General features: G+C 37.0%; 1 protein-coding gene across 5 annotated transcripts in view; it reads right to left on the reverse strand.

Moving 5' to 3' along the window:
- PHC3 (polyhomeotic homolog 3) overlaps positions 1–18,390 on the reverse strand; it is a 352,648-nt gene that overhangs the window by 36,357 nt on the left and 297,901 nt on the right. For 2 of the 5 annotated variants that reach the window (XM_069083571.1, XM_069083574.1), the window contains 6 exons: positions 18,013–18,171; positions 15,944–16,042; positions 11,413–11,659; positions 6,974–7,833; positions 6,646–6,693; positions 1,681–1,834 (listed from right to left, as the gene is read on the reverse strand). In XM_069083571.1, coding sequence (XP_068939672.1) covers positions 1,681–1,834; positions 6,646–6,693; positions 6,974–7,833; positions 11,413–11,659; positions 15,944–16,042; positions 18,013–18,171 — 1,567 coding nt within the window. The remainder of the gene's footprint in view (positions 1–1,680; positions 1,835–6,645; positions 6,694–6,973; positions 7,834–11,412; positions 11,660–15,943; positions 16,043–18,012; positions 18,172–18,390) is intronic. The other 3 variants (XM_069083573.1, XM_069083572.1, XM_069083575.1) reach the window with 3 other exon arrangements.

Below are 18,390 nucleotides of genomic sequence, written 5' to 3' on the forward strand. Positions count from 1 at the left end.
GGCAGCTGAAAGGAGAATGGATTGGAGCTTGGAGAGAGGTGAGGCAAGAGGAATAATTAGGCAACTATTACAATATTCTAGGTAAGAGGTAATGGGCGTCTGGTGGTACATGAGAAGCTTATGAGGTACAAAGGACAGGGTTTGGGAGAAGCTGATGTTGACACAGGCGGTCAGAAGGTTTAGAAGACAGAGAGAAGAGGGACTGTAGGTCTACCTTTCTAGCTCAGAGAGCTTTCTTGAGGAGCTTGGCCAACAAGGGAAGGAGAGGTAGAGGTGATGGTTAGTGGGGTGAGATGGACCAAGTGAGGAGACATGGTCCTATTTGTAAGCAGCAGGGAAGGAGCCAATGGGGAGAAACTGAAAATTATAATGAGGAAAGCCTACCAGGGAATACTGAGTGGGAAAGGGAGGGGAGAGAAGGAAAGGGGAAGGGAATGGGATGAAGGCCTTGGCAAGAAGGGTCTCTTCTACCAAAAGTGAAGGAAGAGACAGTGGGTGAATATGTCTGAGTGATGTGAGATGAAGAAGTGAAGAGAAGATGGAGCTCCTGGCAAATGGCCCCTTTGTTGGTACAATCTGAGTCAAGGGACTCACAACAGCGCCCCTTGGAGAAAGTTTTCTTACACTACTTCCATTTGCTAACCTGGCTACAGAATAACATTCTCTAACCCTCAATGGTCCTTTTACCATTGCACCCCTTCACACAGGCATGTAATACTCAAACACAGAGCCTTCCCTACTGACATACCCATCACCCACTCCCTCAAGGAGGCTGAGAGGTCTGAGGGTCAGCAACTGTCCTGAGGTTTTGCATTGCAAATGGTCATGGAGAATAGACATATCAAACTCAAAACAGGAATGGTCACTAATGTAAATAGGCTCTCTATGGACTGCATATTGACTTAGTTTAAAATGTAATGTTAGCTATATTTTATTGTATTTTTATTTATTTGTTAAGTATTTCCCAATTACATTTTAATCTGGTTTGGGCCCCATGGAAGAGTTGTGGGCCCCATGTTTGATACCTCTTAGGTAAGCCATGAGATATACAGATAAAGAAAATACAAAAGTAGGTATTAATCTCATCCTAATGAACACATGACATTTTTACAAAGAAACTGATTACATTCTATCACTGTAGTGATTTCAAAGAACATGGTAGAGCAGAAAATACATTGACTTGCAAGCCAGAAGACTTGGGTATGAGTCCCAGGTCACCCTTTGGCTATGTGACTTCACCTGACTGAAGGTTAGGGTCTTCATCTACAAAATGAGAGAATAACAGACTAGATTTCTACCATCTCTTTTAACTCTAATGATCTACAAGTCTACATAAATGAATTCTCTCAAAACCAAGAAAATTTTATCATGGCCAACTTAAAACTGCTTTTAATAAGTATGATGAGGAGATTGGTTTACACCTTACTGAAGATACTATGTTGCAAGAAAGCATTTTTTGGTAAAAATTATTGAACATCTATACTCAAAAGGTGTTATGATTTGTGCTTCCAGTTCTGTGAGTTTTTGCTGCAATTTGCAAACTAATAATTTTTAATAATTTAATATTAATCAGTTAAGACTTGTTTGAGGGGAAAAATAAAATTGTTTTGCCCATCAGAACTAATGCACATAAATAGATATAAAAAAGGGACAAACTTCAGAAAAGCTTGTTATTCTTACCTAACAAAGGATGTTCAGAAGACAAATCCTCTCCTCGGCCCACAGTTATAGCTGCTGGAGACAGAGTAGGTGGGGGCGGGGTTCTGTCCATACGGACACATTCATCTGATTCTTCAGGCATTTCTTCCTCACACACATCCTCTACTTGGTAAACCTATGGAAGGAAGAATATTGTTTTAACCTGACTTCTAGTGTACATTTCTATCATATAATTTTAAAGACTAACTTTATTAAAATAAAGCTATATAAATATAAAATCTGATTTGCTATTTTCAAAGGTTGGCCGAAAAAAACCCGTGAAAATAACTGAATGGAATTACTTGAGATACTGCACAATAATTCACTAAAAGCAGGTGGTTGGACTGATAGCCATGCTAAAATGCATTGTGATTTCAGAAAAGATGATGGTCAAGGCTGCAGATTATTTTTCATTTTGAAAATCATTTTTTTTCCTAATAAGAAGTGAAATATTTTAGAACCCTTTTAAAAAAAAAAGAGGGAAAAAAACCACCCACTATTCCCAAAGCTGATACTCACGGCATCTAAACATGGCCACCTGGTAAAGATCCACTGCCTCTGAAATCCACATTTAAAATCTAAACTCAGTAACTCTTCCACTTTTATTTAACTTAGAACATGAGTTTGGGCTTGACACATAAAGTGCTTATTCTGTGCACTGAGAGACAGTTATGATGTCTCAAAACAGAGTTTCTAGATGGGCTGTGTTTTTTTTTTTTATGTCAACCTGATACAGGTCATGTGGGAACACAAAAACACCTGCACTTCCAAGGAGGGGACGACCAGGAGGAAGAGGCTCAGGCTAAGACCCACTCCCGCGTTCCCTCTTCTAATGATTTTGGGAGTTACAGCATAAACCAAGGAAAGACGTCTCAGAAGTTCCGAAAATGTCAGTGTTGACAGAAAGTCACTCATATCTGAAAAGATGCCACCACTCCCCTTTAGTCTTTTATGTCCTCAAGGGTCCAATTAACAAAGTTTATTCCATCTGTTAAGAAGAAAACAGCTGTTCTTGAAGTCATTGAGAAATGTCTGATCTATACCCTTTATCACAATTACATTTTTCAATACTTTATTACAGACATAGAAAAAAGCTTTAAAGAACTAAACTACCATGTTATATTATAAAAAGCTTACTCGTAAGAGACAGGAATGAATCAGAATCACTGAGAACAAATAAAAATGCAATTTTAGATAATCTTTATTTTCAGAAAGAATTTCCATAGGCTGAGAAAATTTAGTTTCTTCATTTGAAATAAAACTTTATTTTACCTGTCTAACATTGGAGTATTCATTTTTTTAAAGTTACAAGACACTGCCTGATTGTCTCATTTCCTTATGTCTAAAATGAGTTGGCTGAACTACACGACCCTTAGGGTTCCTTCAAGTTCTAAATTCAGTGATCCTAAGGCAATTCTCTCCCTTCTTTTACCCAGAGAACTTTTCTTAATTTGGCTTACAAAAGAATATAGTGAGGCTTTCTGAATAGCATTCACTCCCCTAAAACTTCAAAACTTTCTCCAAAAATTATTTTTATTGAACCATAAAGTCTTCAAATCACTCACATGAAAACCACAAAAAACATACAACTTACATAACATCTTCAAATCATCTTGTTAAAGTGTTTTGTCATGTAAAATATCAAATTAAGTGTAAAAATGTCCCATGATGTTTCAAAGCTTAAGTATACCTTAGATGTACTTAGTGTGACAGAGGTTATTAAGTTTAATTTATAATGATATATTTAACTGTTAACTTTGATGGATTAAAAAAAAATCAAATGGGGCGACTAGGTGGAGCAGTGAGTAAAGTGCCAGCCCTAGAGTCAGGTTTGGTTCCAACCTCGGACACTTAACACAAAAAAAAACTAGCTGTGTAACCTTGGGCAAGTTACTTAACCCCAATTGCCCTCCAAAAGGCAAAAAAACCATCAGATAGTCAAGTTGACCTAAGACTGAACATGTCTCACATTTTGCTTTTTTCTAGACAAATTAAAATAATCAAATTGATAAGATCAATTTGTATACTATAATCCAGAATTAATATAAAAACTCAATTTATTTTCAAATAATCTGAAATCAGAGTAGAAGCAAATGTCATCTAATACACTGTCTCCAAATCAAACACTAATTCCATAAATTTAAATGTCCTTCCTATATGAAAAAACTTTCACGTATCTGGTTACATATACAAGCCTCTGTTTAGAACCCTGTTTTGTGAATTGAATCAAGAATTGCACAGACCTCCAATTTCAGATTCCACACTATGCCCTAAAGGGGATGGCCCCTAGGTGGCCAAGAGAGAAATAACAGGGAGTTTAGAATTAACACAACAATTTAACATAAAAAAGAAAATCCTGCACAAAAGGGCATAAGCAGCACACTTCACTAGATGGCAGTTAAGTTGAGTCACAAACTCAATCTGTACCCACCCCACCAAAAAAAAAATCTGAGAACATGGCTGAGTCAATAGCAATTAGATCAATTTTAGCAGTAAAGCATTTACTAAATGTAATCTATTTTCAACTCACTAATTCTTACAAGTTAGTATTTATTTAGTTGTTTTTTCTTCCCATGACCATGATCTTTTTTAAACTGCTGAAACGTTCTCTTCAATCCTTTGGCATGCTATTCAGAGCAGCTGCTGAGTAGGCTTTTTATTTAAGACTTACAAATGTAAAAGTTGCTTCATGCACATCTCATTTTAACACATGTTGAAAGGGAAGGAATGGAAGGAGCCAAATTGAGAAAATCCCACAGCCCAAATAACATATTCCGAATTAATCCAACAAAATGAACATTTATACTATTTTGCATTCATTACAACTAAGCTACCTGTATTTTCTTTTGAACCTCTCATGCAAAGGTAAGAGAAGTTACTGGCCTATCAGAATGAATAAGTACTAGGAATGTCACAAACATTGGGTGCCACTTCAAAAACCAAAGCAAAGCAAACTGTGAGGTACATTCTTTGTGCAAAGCCTACAGAGCTATCCAAAAGAAAATAAACGGTGATTTTCCTCCTACGTTAGATTTCTGTAGGCCAGTAATTTAAATGTTTCTTTTATGAAGATACTGAGGACTGCTAACATTCTCCAAAAAAAATGGACTCTCCCCATCTGTCCTAGATAAGCTAGAAATATCTATTTATTAGATCTAAATTGTGTACCTTCCCCCATCTCATTCTTCTACCCAATGAAAAAGAAAACCTTCACTTATTTTCTAAGTAAATCCTTTCAACAAGCATGTTGCATTTATTTTTATTAAATACTTCTTACCTTTAAAATTTTTCACACCCTGTATGATGTAAATGTACCTCTCCAGTTAAATATTTTGAAACAATCAGAAAAATGTATTCCAGGTAGACATGTGCATTTTAGGGGGAGGAGGTGGTAGAGGTGGTAGAAGATAAGAGAGAAATAAGTATAGCAATAAAATAAACAAATTACGGGACTCAAGGGAAATTGACAATTAAAAAGATACTCCATGAAAACCTATAGCAACATAACAAGTATACCAAAGATAATGGAAAGGCCTATTATTTTCATGGAAAAAAATAACTAGATCATCAGAAAATGAGGTGATGGAAAAATATGAGCAGCAATGGTCAGGTGAGGAATTTTTTTTAAGTAAAAAAACTATTAGGAATAATAATGGAAAGTTTGTTTTTTTTAATGACCTGAATTTTTTTTTTCTGTGGGTCCATTTTTAGAACCAATAAGGACAAATTCTTTGCCTCATCATTACTCTTGAGCTACTAAGACTTGATACTTCTACTCTGAATTTACTCCCCTAGGATTTACCATGAAAAAAACAAATGATGATAAAAAATACAAGGAAATTTTATTTTTAAATCAAAAAGACTAATCAGATATGACAAGGGAAAAATTTATTCACATTTTTGTGGCGATATATATTTTTGATTCATTTCTAGATTTTCTCATATTAAATTGTACTTCAACTTAAAATTTTTTAAAGTGGAGAGTTGTACATAAAGAGAGAAAAACTACCAGTTACCTGCTCAAGTCGACTAAGATCAGTGTAAGTGATCCTATTAAGTGTCTCTCAATTTTAGTCCTAGAAATCAGAAGCAGGATGTTTTCCTCTAAAGGACTCAGTCTGCAACTCCTTTGTTTTCTGATGAATGTTTTTAAGTTTCCAGAAAAAAAATGATCCTTTTAAAAAATTTAGGGGCGGCTAGGTGTCACAGTGAGTAGAACACCGGCCCTGAAGTCAGGAGGACCTGAGTTCAGGTCCCACCTCAGACACTTAACACACAAACCAGCCATGTGACCTGGGCAAGTCACTTACCCCAGTTGCCCTGCCTACCCCCCTCCGAAAAGCAAAAAAAAAAAATTAGTTTAATCTAATAAGATGCTTTTTTTTCTAATGTTGGAATTTAATTCTGCTTTTTGATGACTTTGTATGTAAATCCAGAGGCTTCATACAAATTGTTATAAAATGAAAAACGAAAAACAAGCCTCTTATAGAAAATTATCTAAAGAAATTAATTTCTAAAGTCAACTTTATTCTTCTTAAACATCAAATTTTAAAATATTTTGAAATTTTAAAGTTTTGTTTGAATTATTTCCATTTATTGATAATCCCTCAAAAGTTTGTACCTCACAATCAATGACTTTCTCCAATCTTTACTGTTTTACTAAAATTTATGAGATTTTTGATATTGTGTTTTCACTTTTAATGAGAAGTAGAAAAAAAAGTTATGAGTCATGACAAAGTTGAGGTCTTTTCCAGACCTTCCAAACCCCTGCCTTACAATACCCACTTTACAAAATTATGCCACAGACACAAACATACTGACTCTACCCCCAAAACAAGTGCTCTTAAAATGTGAGACTGCAGAACTCGTACAACTAAGAGTTAGCTCTATGAATCAGACGTTTAAGAACACACAAGCCAACAGAAGGGATCTATGAAGGATAATCACCTTAAGAGAAAAAACTTTGTGCAGATGACACTGGTTCAAATGCATTCCCTTGGGGAAAAAAAATCAACTCTGTAAAGATAGCAGATGGATTTGTTTAAATAGTAATAAAATGAATGATGGACTTTAATAACCACCACAAACTATTAAGCATGCAACTGTTCTACAGCAAACAAAACAGTGTCTCCTTACAGTATGGTTGTGAACACTCAGTGACATCTAGAGATTACAAGTTTTTGTTTTGTTTTCAACTCTTGGGACACAAGAGAAGGCAGAAGTCATTTCTACTTTTAAGTTTTGTGAGAAAGTGAAAGAGCTCCCAAGGGCTTACCACTGGTGGCTCAACAGGGGCAGGTGGCTGCACTTGCAAGTTGACTGCAACAGTCTGTGGTGGGGGAAGAGTCTGAAAGGGCAGCTGGACCAAAGCTTCTGCAGCAGGAAGCTCCTCTTCGGACACCAGAGCGTTCTGCACCAAGACCTGGCCCTGGGATAGAATTTCAGGCTGCACAGACTGCAAAGGCAGTGCTGGAACCTGGGCTGGAGGAGATGTTGACAGCTGGGGGGGCGTCGAGAGTGGTATCGGAGGAGACTGCAGTGCGGAGTAGGGCTGATGTGCTGTGGGAGAGACAATCTGCGGCCCCGGGGACACCAAAGAGGACTGCTGAACGGCCCCCAAGTGCACCACGGGGGAAGCTGGAAGTGGGAGATGAGATGGAAGATTCAGCGGCTGGGCGGCTGGCTGCACTTGATTAGTGGGGGGCTGCTGCAAGCTTGGCCCTGGCTGGAGAGCTGAGGACACAAGAGGATGGGACTGAATAAGTGCTTGTGGATGGATAATGATCGCAGGAGAAGGGCTGGGGGAATGGGGCGGTGGGGGGGACACCACGACCGACTGCTGCGCTGCCTGTGGCTGGGGGGGGGACACTGGGAGAGGAGGTGGGTGGCTCTGAAGGGGTGAACAATGCTGGGCACCGCCTGGTGCTGCAGGAAGGCCATGGCTTGGCACGGGAACGCAGTGCTGGGAGGCGGGAGGGTCCTGACTTGGACTCTGAAGGGGGAGTGGCTGAACTTGCTGCTGCTGCTGCTGCTGTTGCAAAATCAGCTGGTGATGGGACACCTTGGAAGGTGGTGAATGAAGAGGAATCTGCTGATGTTTTATTAGAGAATGAGGCTGAATTGGAGAATATGAAGCTGTGAGAGAAAGAAATGACAATTAGTACTGATCTCCAAACTATTTCAGAATGCTACAAAAAAATCTAAAGAAACTCTCCTAGCTTTCACACCACAAAGTCAGGCTTCCAGATAAGAAAGACACGGAAATATCATTTTTAAAAAACTAATAACTGTGAAGACTCCAATGCAGACACTTCATTTGGGTAAATTTAAAGGTAAAAAAAATTTTTTTTAATGGTTCAAAATGCAAACCAACAGATGGACTGGGCTTACACAAGGTCACTGGAATTGTTATGCTAAATTTGGGCAAATTTAAGAACATTGTCTGTTTTTTGCTACCACTGAACCAATGGGAGATACATAAAAGTCTGAAAGTCAGCAAAGATACCGTACTTCCATATACATCTTCAGAAATATCAATATTCAAGGTAATATGGGGCTTCCCAACTTGCAAATTTTTCAGTTTTGGGCCAATGTCCCTATTCTTTGAACCATGAAAGGCAATCCAACTAAAGAAAAAAAAATTAATTACGAACCTAGTATGAATACTAGGGAAAAGATCAGCAATACAACTGAGATAAAAGTAGCTTTTAAAGAGCTTTCTAATTTCTATTTCAGGGTCTGGAAGGCACTGGAAGAGATAGTGAAGCAGAAGCCCATGCCTGTTTTGGTTTTGTTTTAACCCCCATTCATGGCACATGGTAGACATTTAATAAATATTTGTTGGCTTGATGTGAATTTTAGCACAGATTCCTACTACTGGGAAAAATTAGAATCTGTTTTAATGTGGCTCTTTTTTTTCCAAAAAAAAAAAACAAACCACCCACAATCTAACTGATGGCTGAGGACAGACCGCAGCTGAGGGGTCCCTCCCATTGTCTCTTTGGCAGACAAAGTACCTGTCATGAAAAACAGATTTTAAATGCAATTCTCCCCCATCTAAACACTGAAGAAGTGATACATAGCTCTCAGTGGAAAGGAAATTTAAATGCTACCTTAATTATAAATAAATATTCTAAAGTATCTTAGATAAGTACCTTATCTAAAATTTTAATAGATGATACAATTCTATAAATATTATTTTCATATTCAATTATGTTCATGATTAAAAGGTGAAGGGTCCAAACATTTTCATGTTTTTAAATTTTATTGTATTATATATTTATATATAAATATAGTTATTTTAATTTATTATTATTTTATTAATTTTATTTATTTCATTTTGTATTTGGTATAATTTAAATCTTTTGATAGTTTCTGAAGAAATAACTAACATCTTGAGAAAGAGGCATTTAGAAGGTCCAACAAAAAGCTAATTACCTTAAAAAAATCCGACTTCCATACAATCCAAAACTTCCATACAGCCACCAAAACAGGATTTAAAGCTAAATGAGGGAGAGGGTCTATACCTGTGAATTCATTAATAAGAGGAAGCCCCAAATGAGGAAACTCCTTCTACCAAGGCAGGTCAGTATCTTCTCTATTTTATGAATCTCAGAAAGCTGCCTGGGGTCACAGTTGGTCTATGCTAAAGATCAGGACTTGGACTGTAGCTCTTCCTGACTCAGGGCATACTCTCTGCTCACTAGGCTACAATGCCTTCATTTAAACTAAGACTTTAAAAAGTGTATCTTTTTGACATACAACATCATAGGAGGTCAGAGTTGGAACAGATCTCAGAAACAACCATATTAATGGTTCTGGATTTACACCCTGAAGAATCTCTTTGAGAACAACCAATTCAATGTTCAACCACTTTCATAAACACACACAAAAGATCAATTATGAAAATCCAAATTTCCACTACTTAAGAATTCCAACAGGCATTAGGATTTACTTTTAAAAGTTAATATAAACAAGATGGGAAGTACTTAAGTGCTTAGGAAAATATCTTTTCAAGCAAATATTTACACAGAAACTACTTCTAGATCAATAATAATCTTTTCTTTCTTAAAGCTTTTCCCACAGGACTACTAGTTAAGACTATCCCATATTGGAGTATATCTTAAACTTTTAATGTAAAAATAGTCTCTAAGAACAAGCCATATGCAGGGTAAAAGGAGGAACATTTATTTTGGGTTCCTAGAGAAATCCTCACTCTCAAATCAGTTTCCCACCAGTGATGGGTAATAGCCAAATCAGAAGGACACAGCTGCTGCCCAAGCAGAAGTGAGACCCCCATCAGTGACTCAGTTTGCTATGAATGACAGTTGGGTAAACCCTTTAAAGAGAATGCTATCATTCTGAATGAATGTATGGCTGAAGCTTTGGCTCTTGCATTTATCAATGCACTGTGTTAGGAAATGAGAGGTTCCTACAAACAAGGAGATCTGAATCTCAGCTGCCAATGAGCACAGCTGGCAGCCCGGACATCGAGGTTACCTGACTCTCCCGTCTGAAATTCTTCCCCCTCCCTCTAGGTCCATATTATCACCCCAGTGGGATATGCGGCCTGTAACTGACAGTACTATCCATTTATGCAAGGAGAAGGGGAGACAAAGGGATATCACTTTTTTCACAGTCTAAATCAGACGGTTTTCTTTCCCTGAAAATAACTCTTCTCCATGCCCCACCCCCCATCTTTACTGCTTTCACTGGCCATATGGGGGAAGGGAGTGACACACAATTAATCTAAATTCTATTCCCCCTACCCAAGAGCCTATTTGAAATGTTTACAAAGCAGTCACTGAGAGGACACTGTCTCCCTGTTGCTGGTATTTAACATTTGCCTGGGTGATGGTCATTTCCCCCATCAGTTTTTTGACTGCCTTCACCAGGGGAAACTCGTTTGTCCTTGAGACCATTTTTGGGGGGAAAGCAGGAAAGGAGGAGGGCAAGAAGGCAGGGAATAGTAGTCTATACAAGAAGAAGAGACTGAAACCTATTTCTGAACAGAAGTCAGGTTTAGTTACACTACAAGCCAACTTACTTAGAAAGTCAAATAGACCTGTCATCTCACTGGTGTGGGCATTCCCTCCACTCCCTGGCAACTCTTGTCCATGTGCTCCCGCAAGTCAGGAATATGAGAGAAGTAATGCCCTACTAATGTGGGGCAACCAATTATTACATTTGCTAGAAAAATACTGATAATTCAAAATATCAACTTCACTGTTCTTCCAGTATTGTGATTTTCATTGTTGGACTTCTAAGTTCCCTTTTTTCAAAATGCAGTATTAAGATGTTTTCAGTTTATAAAACTGATAGTAAAAGTAGACAGTGACTTACAAGTACTATTATTATTCAAATAATGAATGTACTATGTTTTGCTAACTGCCAAGAAGTATGTCAACAACTGAAAGCACTTAAGCTAAAGCCAAGAAATGGAGATATTTTTCCTTAACACTAACAAATACAATTTACAGAATATAAGTTTCAGTTATGATCAATGTCCATTAAAAAAAAGAACTGATTTAGAAACTATCTTTATTGACATTCAGTGAAATTCTGTGTAAAACATGAGTGTTTCTACTGGTTACAAATGAAAAAGTTAAATGGAACAATTCCTTACCAAAATTAAAACATTCAAATTGCTTCTGACAGTCCATTAATATTTTCATTTCATATTAGTATCCACTTTAGCCAAAAGTCTCATCCTACCTGGGGCTATTAACTGATGGATGCTTGATGTCCGTGTAACAGCTGTACTTCGAGATTCCAAACTGGGGCTCTCTCCTTTCTTATTGCTTTCTGGGGAAGCATCTCGTTGACTGGTTTTGGAACTGGTTACCGTTGTTTTATTATGACAAATGGTCAATGACTGAGCTTGACTACTGCTTTTTGGTGGGCCATTCTGCGAACTAGATAACACACCCAACTTCTGGCTGCATAACGTTAAATTCTGAACCTAAGAGTCACATAACATCAAGTTCAGATAAAAGAATTGCAACAACAGAGATATAGTATTAATTACTAGTAAAACTAACAACTAAATATTAACACTGTTTTTCATCCAGATAGTTTTGTTTAAAAAACTAGAGAAGCCATAAAGGAAGAAGCATAACAGAACAGTCACTTCTTAAATAAAAGGGATGATTTTTAAGAAACAGGAAAAAAAAAATTTTATCAAGATGACTTTGGTGAAAATAGCATAATTTCTAAATGAGCAAGGAATGAGTTTAACAACAACTCAATATGCTGTACTTTAATATGCTCGAGCACAAACACTGTAATGTCTATAGGATGAAGACGGCCTTTTCTTCTCTTCTTCTAACAACAACGACAGCCAATGTTTATACAGTGCTTGTGTGCTGGGCACTATGCTCAACACTTTATAATAATCATCTCATTTGAGTCTCACAACAACCCTGAGAAGTCGTTTCTATTACTATTCCCATTTCACGTGTGAGGAAACACATGAGATAACCAGAAGTGACTGGCTCAGAGTCACACGGCTGTTAAATATCTGAGGTCAGACATGAAGCCCAGAGCTCTACCCACTTCACCACCTAGCTGTCTCTTCTAAGAAATGCCTTAAGTTCACGATATAATTAAATTTCTCAAAAGAACTTTCAACTACCAGTTTTTTGAACAAAGGAATTAATCTAACAACACCTGGAGGTATGCTTTGACTTGGGGAAGTAACTTTCCTAAACTGATCAGATGATATTCCCAAGGCAGGGAAACTCCCCTCCTCCTCACCTCACTAGGACAGGCAGGTGGAACAGCCCAAGGGGCTAGATGGCCAGGCTTGAGGCTGTAAGGGGTGCTAGCAACAACAAAGACACACTCAGGAAGACCCCCCAGGCCCTCCTGCCCTCCTGCGCTCCCTGGGCAGGCCTGCCTCAGAGCTGTTCAGTTACTGTGGCTGGTTAGTAATTTTTCAGTCATGTACGACTCTTCATGACCCCATGGGGGTTTTCCTGGCACCTTCAGCTCACTGCCCAGGGTTATCCAGCTAGGTGACTTCTGTACTTCAGGCTCTGCACTACGGGCCCTACACCAAGCTGCCCCTCAGGACAACTGTGCCACAGGGCACTTTTGGTAGCACCGGCCCTCAGGGGAACCGAGGCAGTGAATGATACCCCGCTGCCTGAGAGATAGGTTTTCTTTCTCCTTAATTAGATCATACACTCAAGGGCAAGGAATTCACCTTTTAATTCCCTTGCATCCATCCAAAGTATCTATTCTGTGTGTTACAAAGTGGCCACAACACAAAAAGGCATGGAGAACCTTCTAACTGACAAGCCTAATTGTGTAGCTAATCAACACTATGGTGTTTTCAAAGATTTTCTCTTTAAGTCAGCCCTTACAAAGGTTCTTTTCTAATTAAAAAAATTTTTTATTATCTTAGACAATAAATGAACCTACAGTTAACTGTATCTGTATTAACAGTCTTGACTTTGGAACATACTTAGAGGCCTTTTAATTTCCTCTAGCAGACTTACACGCCTAATTATAGTTTCATCAATTTAACATCAAAATTAGTTCATATCCCTCTTTTCAAAAAAATATGTGTGTGTATATATACATATATATGGTGAAGTACTCGTAAATATACTTGGGAGGAATAGCTAAGAAAGAGAAATAAATCTAAAATCAAATTTTCTACAAACTAGATATGCCATTAACACAGATAATCAAGAGATGACTAAATCTGAAAAAAATTAATAAGAGAAAATGATTCCCACCGAATTACAGGCAAACTAGATCACTAAATCAGAATGCTAATTAACTTTACGTTAATTGTGGATAATTTACACATGCCCACTTCTATAGGTCAGACTTTCTCATTTTCCTTTTCTCCCTAGCTTTCTAATTTTATTTATATTTTTAATTTTTAAATGTCTTCAGAATTTATATTTACATGTTTATATAACATCTATGTTACTTCTAGCTTGGAAAAAAGGGTATATAAAAATAAAATGTATTTTAAGCATGGTTTCTAAACTATGTGACAAATGGATTTCATCATGCTAATATGACAATCAAATTTTTGTGGCATAATTTAATTTCTGGAGAAAAAAACTCTGCTTTTCTCAGATAAAGAAGAAATCTTCCCTTCTTTCTCCCCACAAATGGATTATGAATATTATTATAAGATTTTCTTTATTTCTACAAAAAAAGGGGGGTTGTATTAGCTAATAATAGCACCTTACATGACAACACAATACTTTTTTAAAAAAACTTAATACATTAGGGGTGGCTAGGTGGCACAGTGGATAGAGCACCTGAGTAGACCTGAGTTCAAATCCGGCCTCAGACACTTAACACTTATTAGCTGTGTGACCTTGGGCAGGTCACCTAAACCCAACTGACCTGCCTCCCCCCTCCAAAAAGCAAAAACAAAAAACTTAATATGTTTAAAATCACTTGTACAACCATTACTTTGCTTGATTATAACAGTCTAATGAGAGTAGACAGGATACTGGTAATGTCATCCTTTCCCCACCCACTTCCAGATTAAAAAAAAAAGATACTGTGAGAGTGGCTGTCTTAACATAATTAGCAGTAGCCTAGATTAGATTTTAGGACTCCTGATTCTTAATGAAATACTCTTTCCTCCTAATGAATTGGCACCGTCTCTTGGTGCCAAGGTCTCAAAAATTATGTAAAAGCAACCAGGACTAGGTTGTAGGTGTCTGGATTCCTAATGAAATACCTCTAATTTTAATCATACGGCTCAGCCCTAAACCATCACCTCAGTACCTAGGCCCCTGTCGCCTACAAACATGTTCCTTGTTACTAAAGTTATCTCTAATTTTTTTTTTTTGCCAAAATAGCAACCAAGGTTAGACAAATCTGAACTTCTCATCATCATACACCAGCATGCTAGTTTTAAAGTGAGAATCATGAGGAAAAAAAACTTTCACTTTATGAATGAAACCTTATGCTACACAATCTTCATTTAAGCAACTTAACACTGAATGTTCCTTGAATTATTCCAAATACCCCATCACTTTTGACTAAGTACAGCACCTTAAAGAAGTTACACAATTTATATATGGAATTATTATGCTATAATTTAATTTATTTCTTAAGTACAGAAAGTTTATTCTTGCTACTGTGATGACTTCTATAAAGTTAGGATTATAAATTATGTTATTATATATTATGCATTATATTCTATAAATTATAAAGTTGTCCCTCATCAAATCTGTAGGTATTGAAAAAGTGAGGCCTTAAGTCATGTTAAAGAACTTGAAGAATTTCTGAGCTAGAGTCCATCAAGTATGAGACAGGAACATCTACGCATGAAGTTACTATATGGCTGTCAAGCACTGACAGGCCATAACTACACAGACCAGCAGAGATCCAAACAAACTACATGGATAGAACAGAATCATGCAGTGGTCATAGGAATATTAACAGAAAGCGTTTACACAGTATCTACTGCATGCCAGGTGCTGGGCCAAGCACTCTGCAGATGATCTCCTCTGATTCTCACAACACCCGGGAGGTAGATGTATTTATTATCCCCATTTTACAGATAAGGAAATGGAGGCAAACAGAGAGTAAGTGACTTGCTTAGACACAGCTAGTAAGTGTCTGAGGTCAAATTTAAACACAGGTCTTCCTGACTCCAGGCTCTATCCACTTCACCATTTAGGGATCATCTCACTGATTGATCTGGTTTTATACATAAGGAAAACGAGAACCAGAGAGGGCAAGTAAATTGTACAAGGTCACATAGCAAGCTGGGACTAGCTTAATTTAATCTGACCACCATCCTTAAAATTCCTTTTTTGCTAAAAATTTCCAATTATGTTTACTGGCAAGATCTTTTTTCCCTGAGAAAATAACTCAGATTTGTAGGAAAAGTTGTTGGAAAAACAGGACCCATTTTATAGCCAACTTTTCTGTAAAGCAGTTATTTTATGTAAACCTAGAAAATCATCACTAAGGACACTGGCATTCATATTCAGTCTCTTAAATAAACTAAACTACTTAGGTAACATAAGACATAAGTTTATGTGATCTGTGGTCAATGATCTCACAGATCTCAATTACTTAATGATCACTGCAGAACATGCAACTCCGTATTTTGCCTCTTCCTTGAAGTATCCACTGGTTTTATAAATAACAATCACCCCAAATGTATCCCAAATGGCTAGCAACAAAAGCATTACTACCTCCACTTCCTATGCATATTTACTCCGACTAGAGAGCCAATGAATCTCACCAAGCTCACCTGAGTAGCTGCCGACTGACAGGAAGATGACGGTGATGACGAGACAACAGGAATTTCAGACTGTACAGCAGCCACAGTAGTAGCAGGCGTGAAAATCAGCTGTACAGACAGAAAGTAAAAACAAAAAAACAAAAAAAACAACCCTGAAGACAAAAGAACATGCCCCACACACATGTAAAGCAAGTAAGAGAGACTGAAGTTTGTGATAGAAAGAGAATATAGTTTAGAAGCATTCCCTCATCAAAAATGTATTATGTTCAAAGCTAACTTTTAAATGGTTTTGACATGCACTTTTCAAAGATTCTGCTAATTATAAATAGGGAGAATCTTAACATCTTTGTCATATTAAGAATATATTTCATATAAAACAGACTAGCTCCAAAAAGTTCTTTGTTGACAGGAATTCCTCAGAACAAGTGCTCCCAAAAGCTAGCTATTACATATTTTAAAATAAATGTCTAGGAACCAATGTATTGATTCTGAATACAAACTAAATCTGAGCAAGAAATTAAAAAAAAAAACTTCCTTTGGCAGTCATCTCTCCTACAAAGGATGACTGCTCACTGCCCTGGCCTAATTCAGGGGTGGGGAGAGTAGGGCTCTCTCTATGATCACAGATTTGGAACTCGATCGTCCAAATCTTCCATTTTGCAGATGAGAAAACTGAGGGTCAGGGAGGGAAAGTAAGAGGGCCAAGGCCAAATCACTTATAAAGTGGCCAGGCTGACCCAGGATTTGAACGACGGAACCAATCTAGAATGAATTAACTTTAAACACTAGACATGCAGAAAGTCACTATTGAACTATGTACCACAATGAAACATTAAAATGATACAACAGCATAGCCTGAGAAGGCTTCTTTTAAAAAAAAAAAAGTAACAAGATAATGACAAATGTAAATTTCTTATCACTATCCCTCTTCACTAGGGAACTTTACTCAATGTTATGTTAGTCTCTATTAATATTCACAACATACTATAACCTATTTATAATTATTAGATACAATGTACTGAAATAACAGGTTATTTCAATATCTTACTTTAGGATTTATTTTTAGATAAACATAAAATACCTCAAAAACATTTTTATATTAAATTGTCAATAAAATACGTCTTCAGTATGTTGAATTAAATGAAATTTTAACATTAAAGTATAACCCTCACAAGTAAAACTAAAATTCCATGACATATGAAAACGACATCTGACTATGAACAGCCTAAAAGCTATAAACTTAATGTTTCTCGAAAGAATATTTTGTATATACAAAATATAATCAAAATCCTAAAACCAGACATATGATGAATTAATAGTGATAATCTATGAAAAATAATGAAAGATAACATTGATTCTTGTTAGAAATTTGACTGGAAGTTTCTTGTAGCAGAGACATGAGGGTCAAGATGTGGGGTTTGGGGCCCCACTTTCTACAACATAAATACCACCAAGCCTCAGGCAGTTTGCCACCAGGTCAGTTTCTTGATCAAATTATAAAATTTGGCAAAGGAAGGAAGACAGTACTTCAAAAGTAATCCCTCTTTACTGATACGGGGTCAACATGGTCTCAGTACCTTGCATACGTTTTAAGCAACAACAGCTGCTAAATAAATGTTTATTGTATAAAGTCTTTAGCTATCCAAACAAACTGACAGAACATAAAATGGGGAATAATCAAGTATAAGAATGATCAAGGGAAACCCCATCCTGGATTAGAGATTTACAGTAAGGGATAGGGCAAGAAATATTTGCAAATTCCAAATTGGACTCCTTGTTTTCAGCACCAAACTTCCAACCAAATTTGTGGTTAATTCTATTCCCTGAAAAAGGTTCATATTTCTATCTGAAGGGGAACTTTCCTACTTTCAATAATTTTATGAATTTAATACTTAACAAAAAATAGATCTGAAAAGTCTAAACAGCATTTTATTGATTGAAATATCTTAAACTATTAAAACTCCTTGACATCTGTCATCACCTAGGACAGAAGAGGACGCCTGCCCCCACCAATCATTGTAGAAATGTCTTTAATCTAAGAAAATGGATACTGAAGATTCTGGCAGCTCGAATCTTACCATTTGAGCTCGTAGATACATTTGAGCTTGGCTTGCCGTTAAGGTAGGGGATGTGCTCCCTAGTAACATAGTCTGTTGGGTAATACTGCTGCTGGTAGTACTGGAAGCCTGGGAACGGCTTATTAACTGTGCAGGTGTAGGAGAAGTAGAGAGGTTGATCTAAGGAAGAAAAAATATTTGGTCACAGGCCAAATCTTTTGCTTTAAAGTGATAAAAATAGACCAAGCTACAGCCAGGTAATCATTGATGTAAGTTTAACTTGTGGGCCCCCAAAACAAAATCTCAGAAAGGGCTCCCCTTAACCCTTTGTTAAATACAAAATAAAAATACTTGCAGTGCAAGGGGGAGCCATGCTTTCTGTAGTCCCCCACATTAGGT

Source organism: Petaurus breviceps, unplaced genomic scaffold (genome assembly GCF_028583685.1).
Source record: "Petaurus breviceps papuanus isolate PSGF00001 unplaced genomic scaffold, PetGlider_PUasm1.0 173, whole genome shotgun sequence".
Lineage (NCBI taxonomy): Eukaryota > Metazoa > Chordata > Mammalia > Diprotodontia > Petauridae > Petaurus > Petaurus breviceps.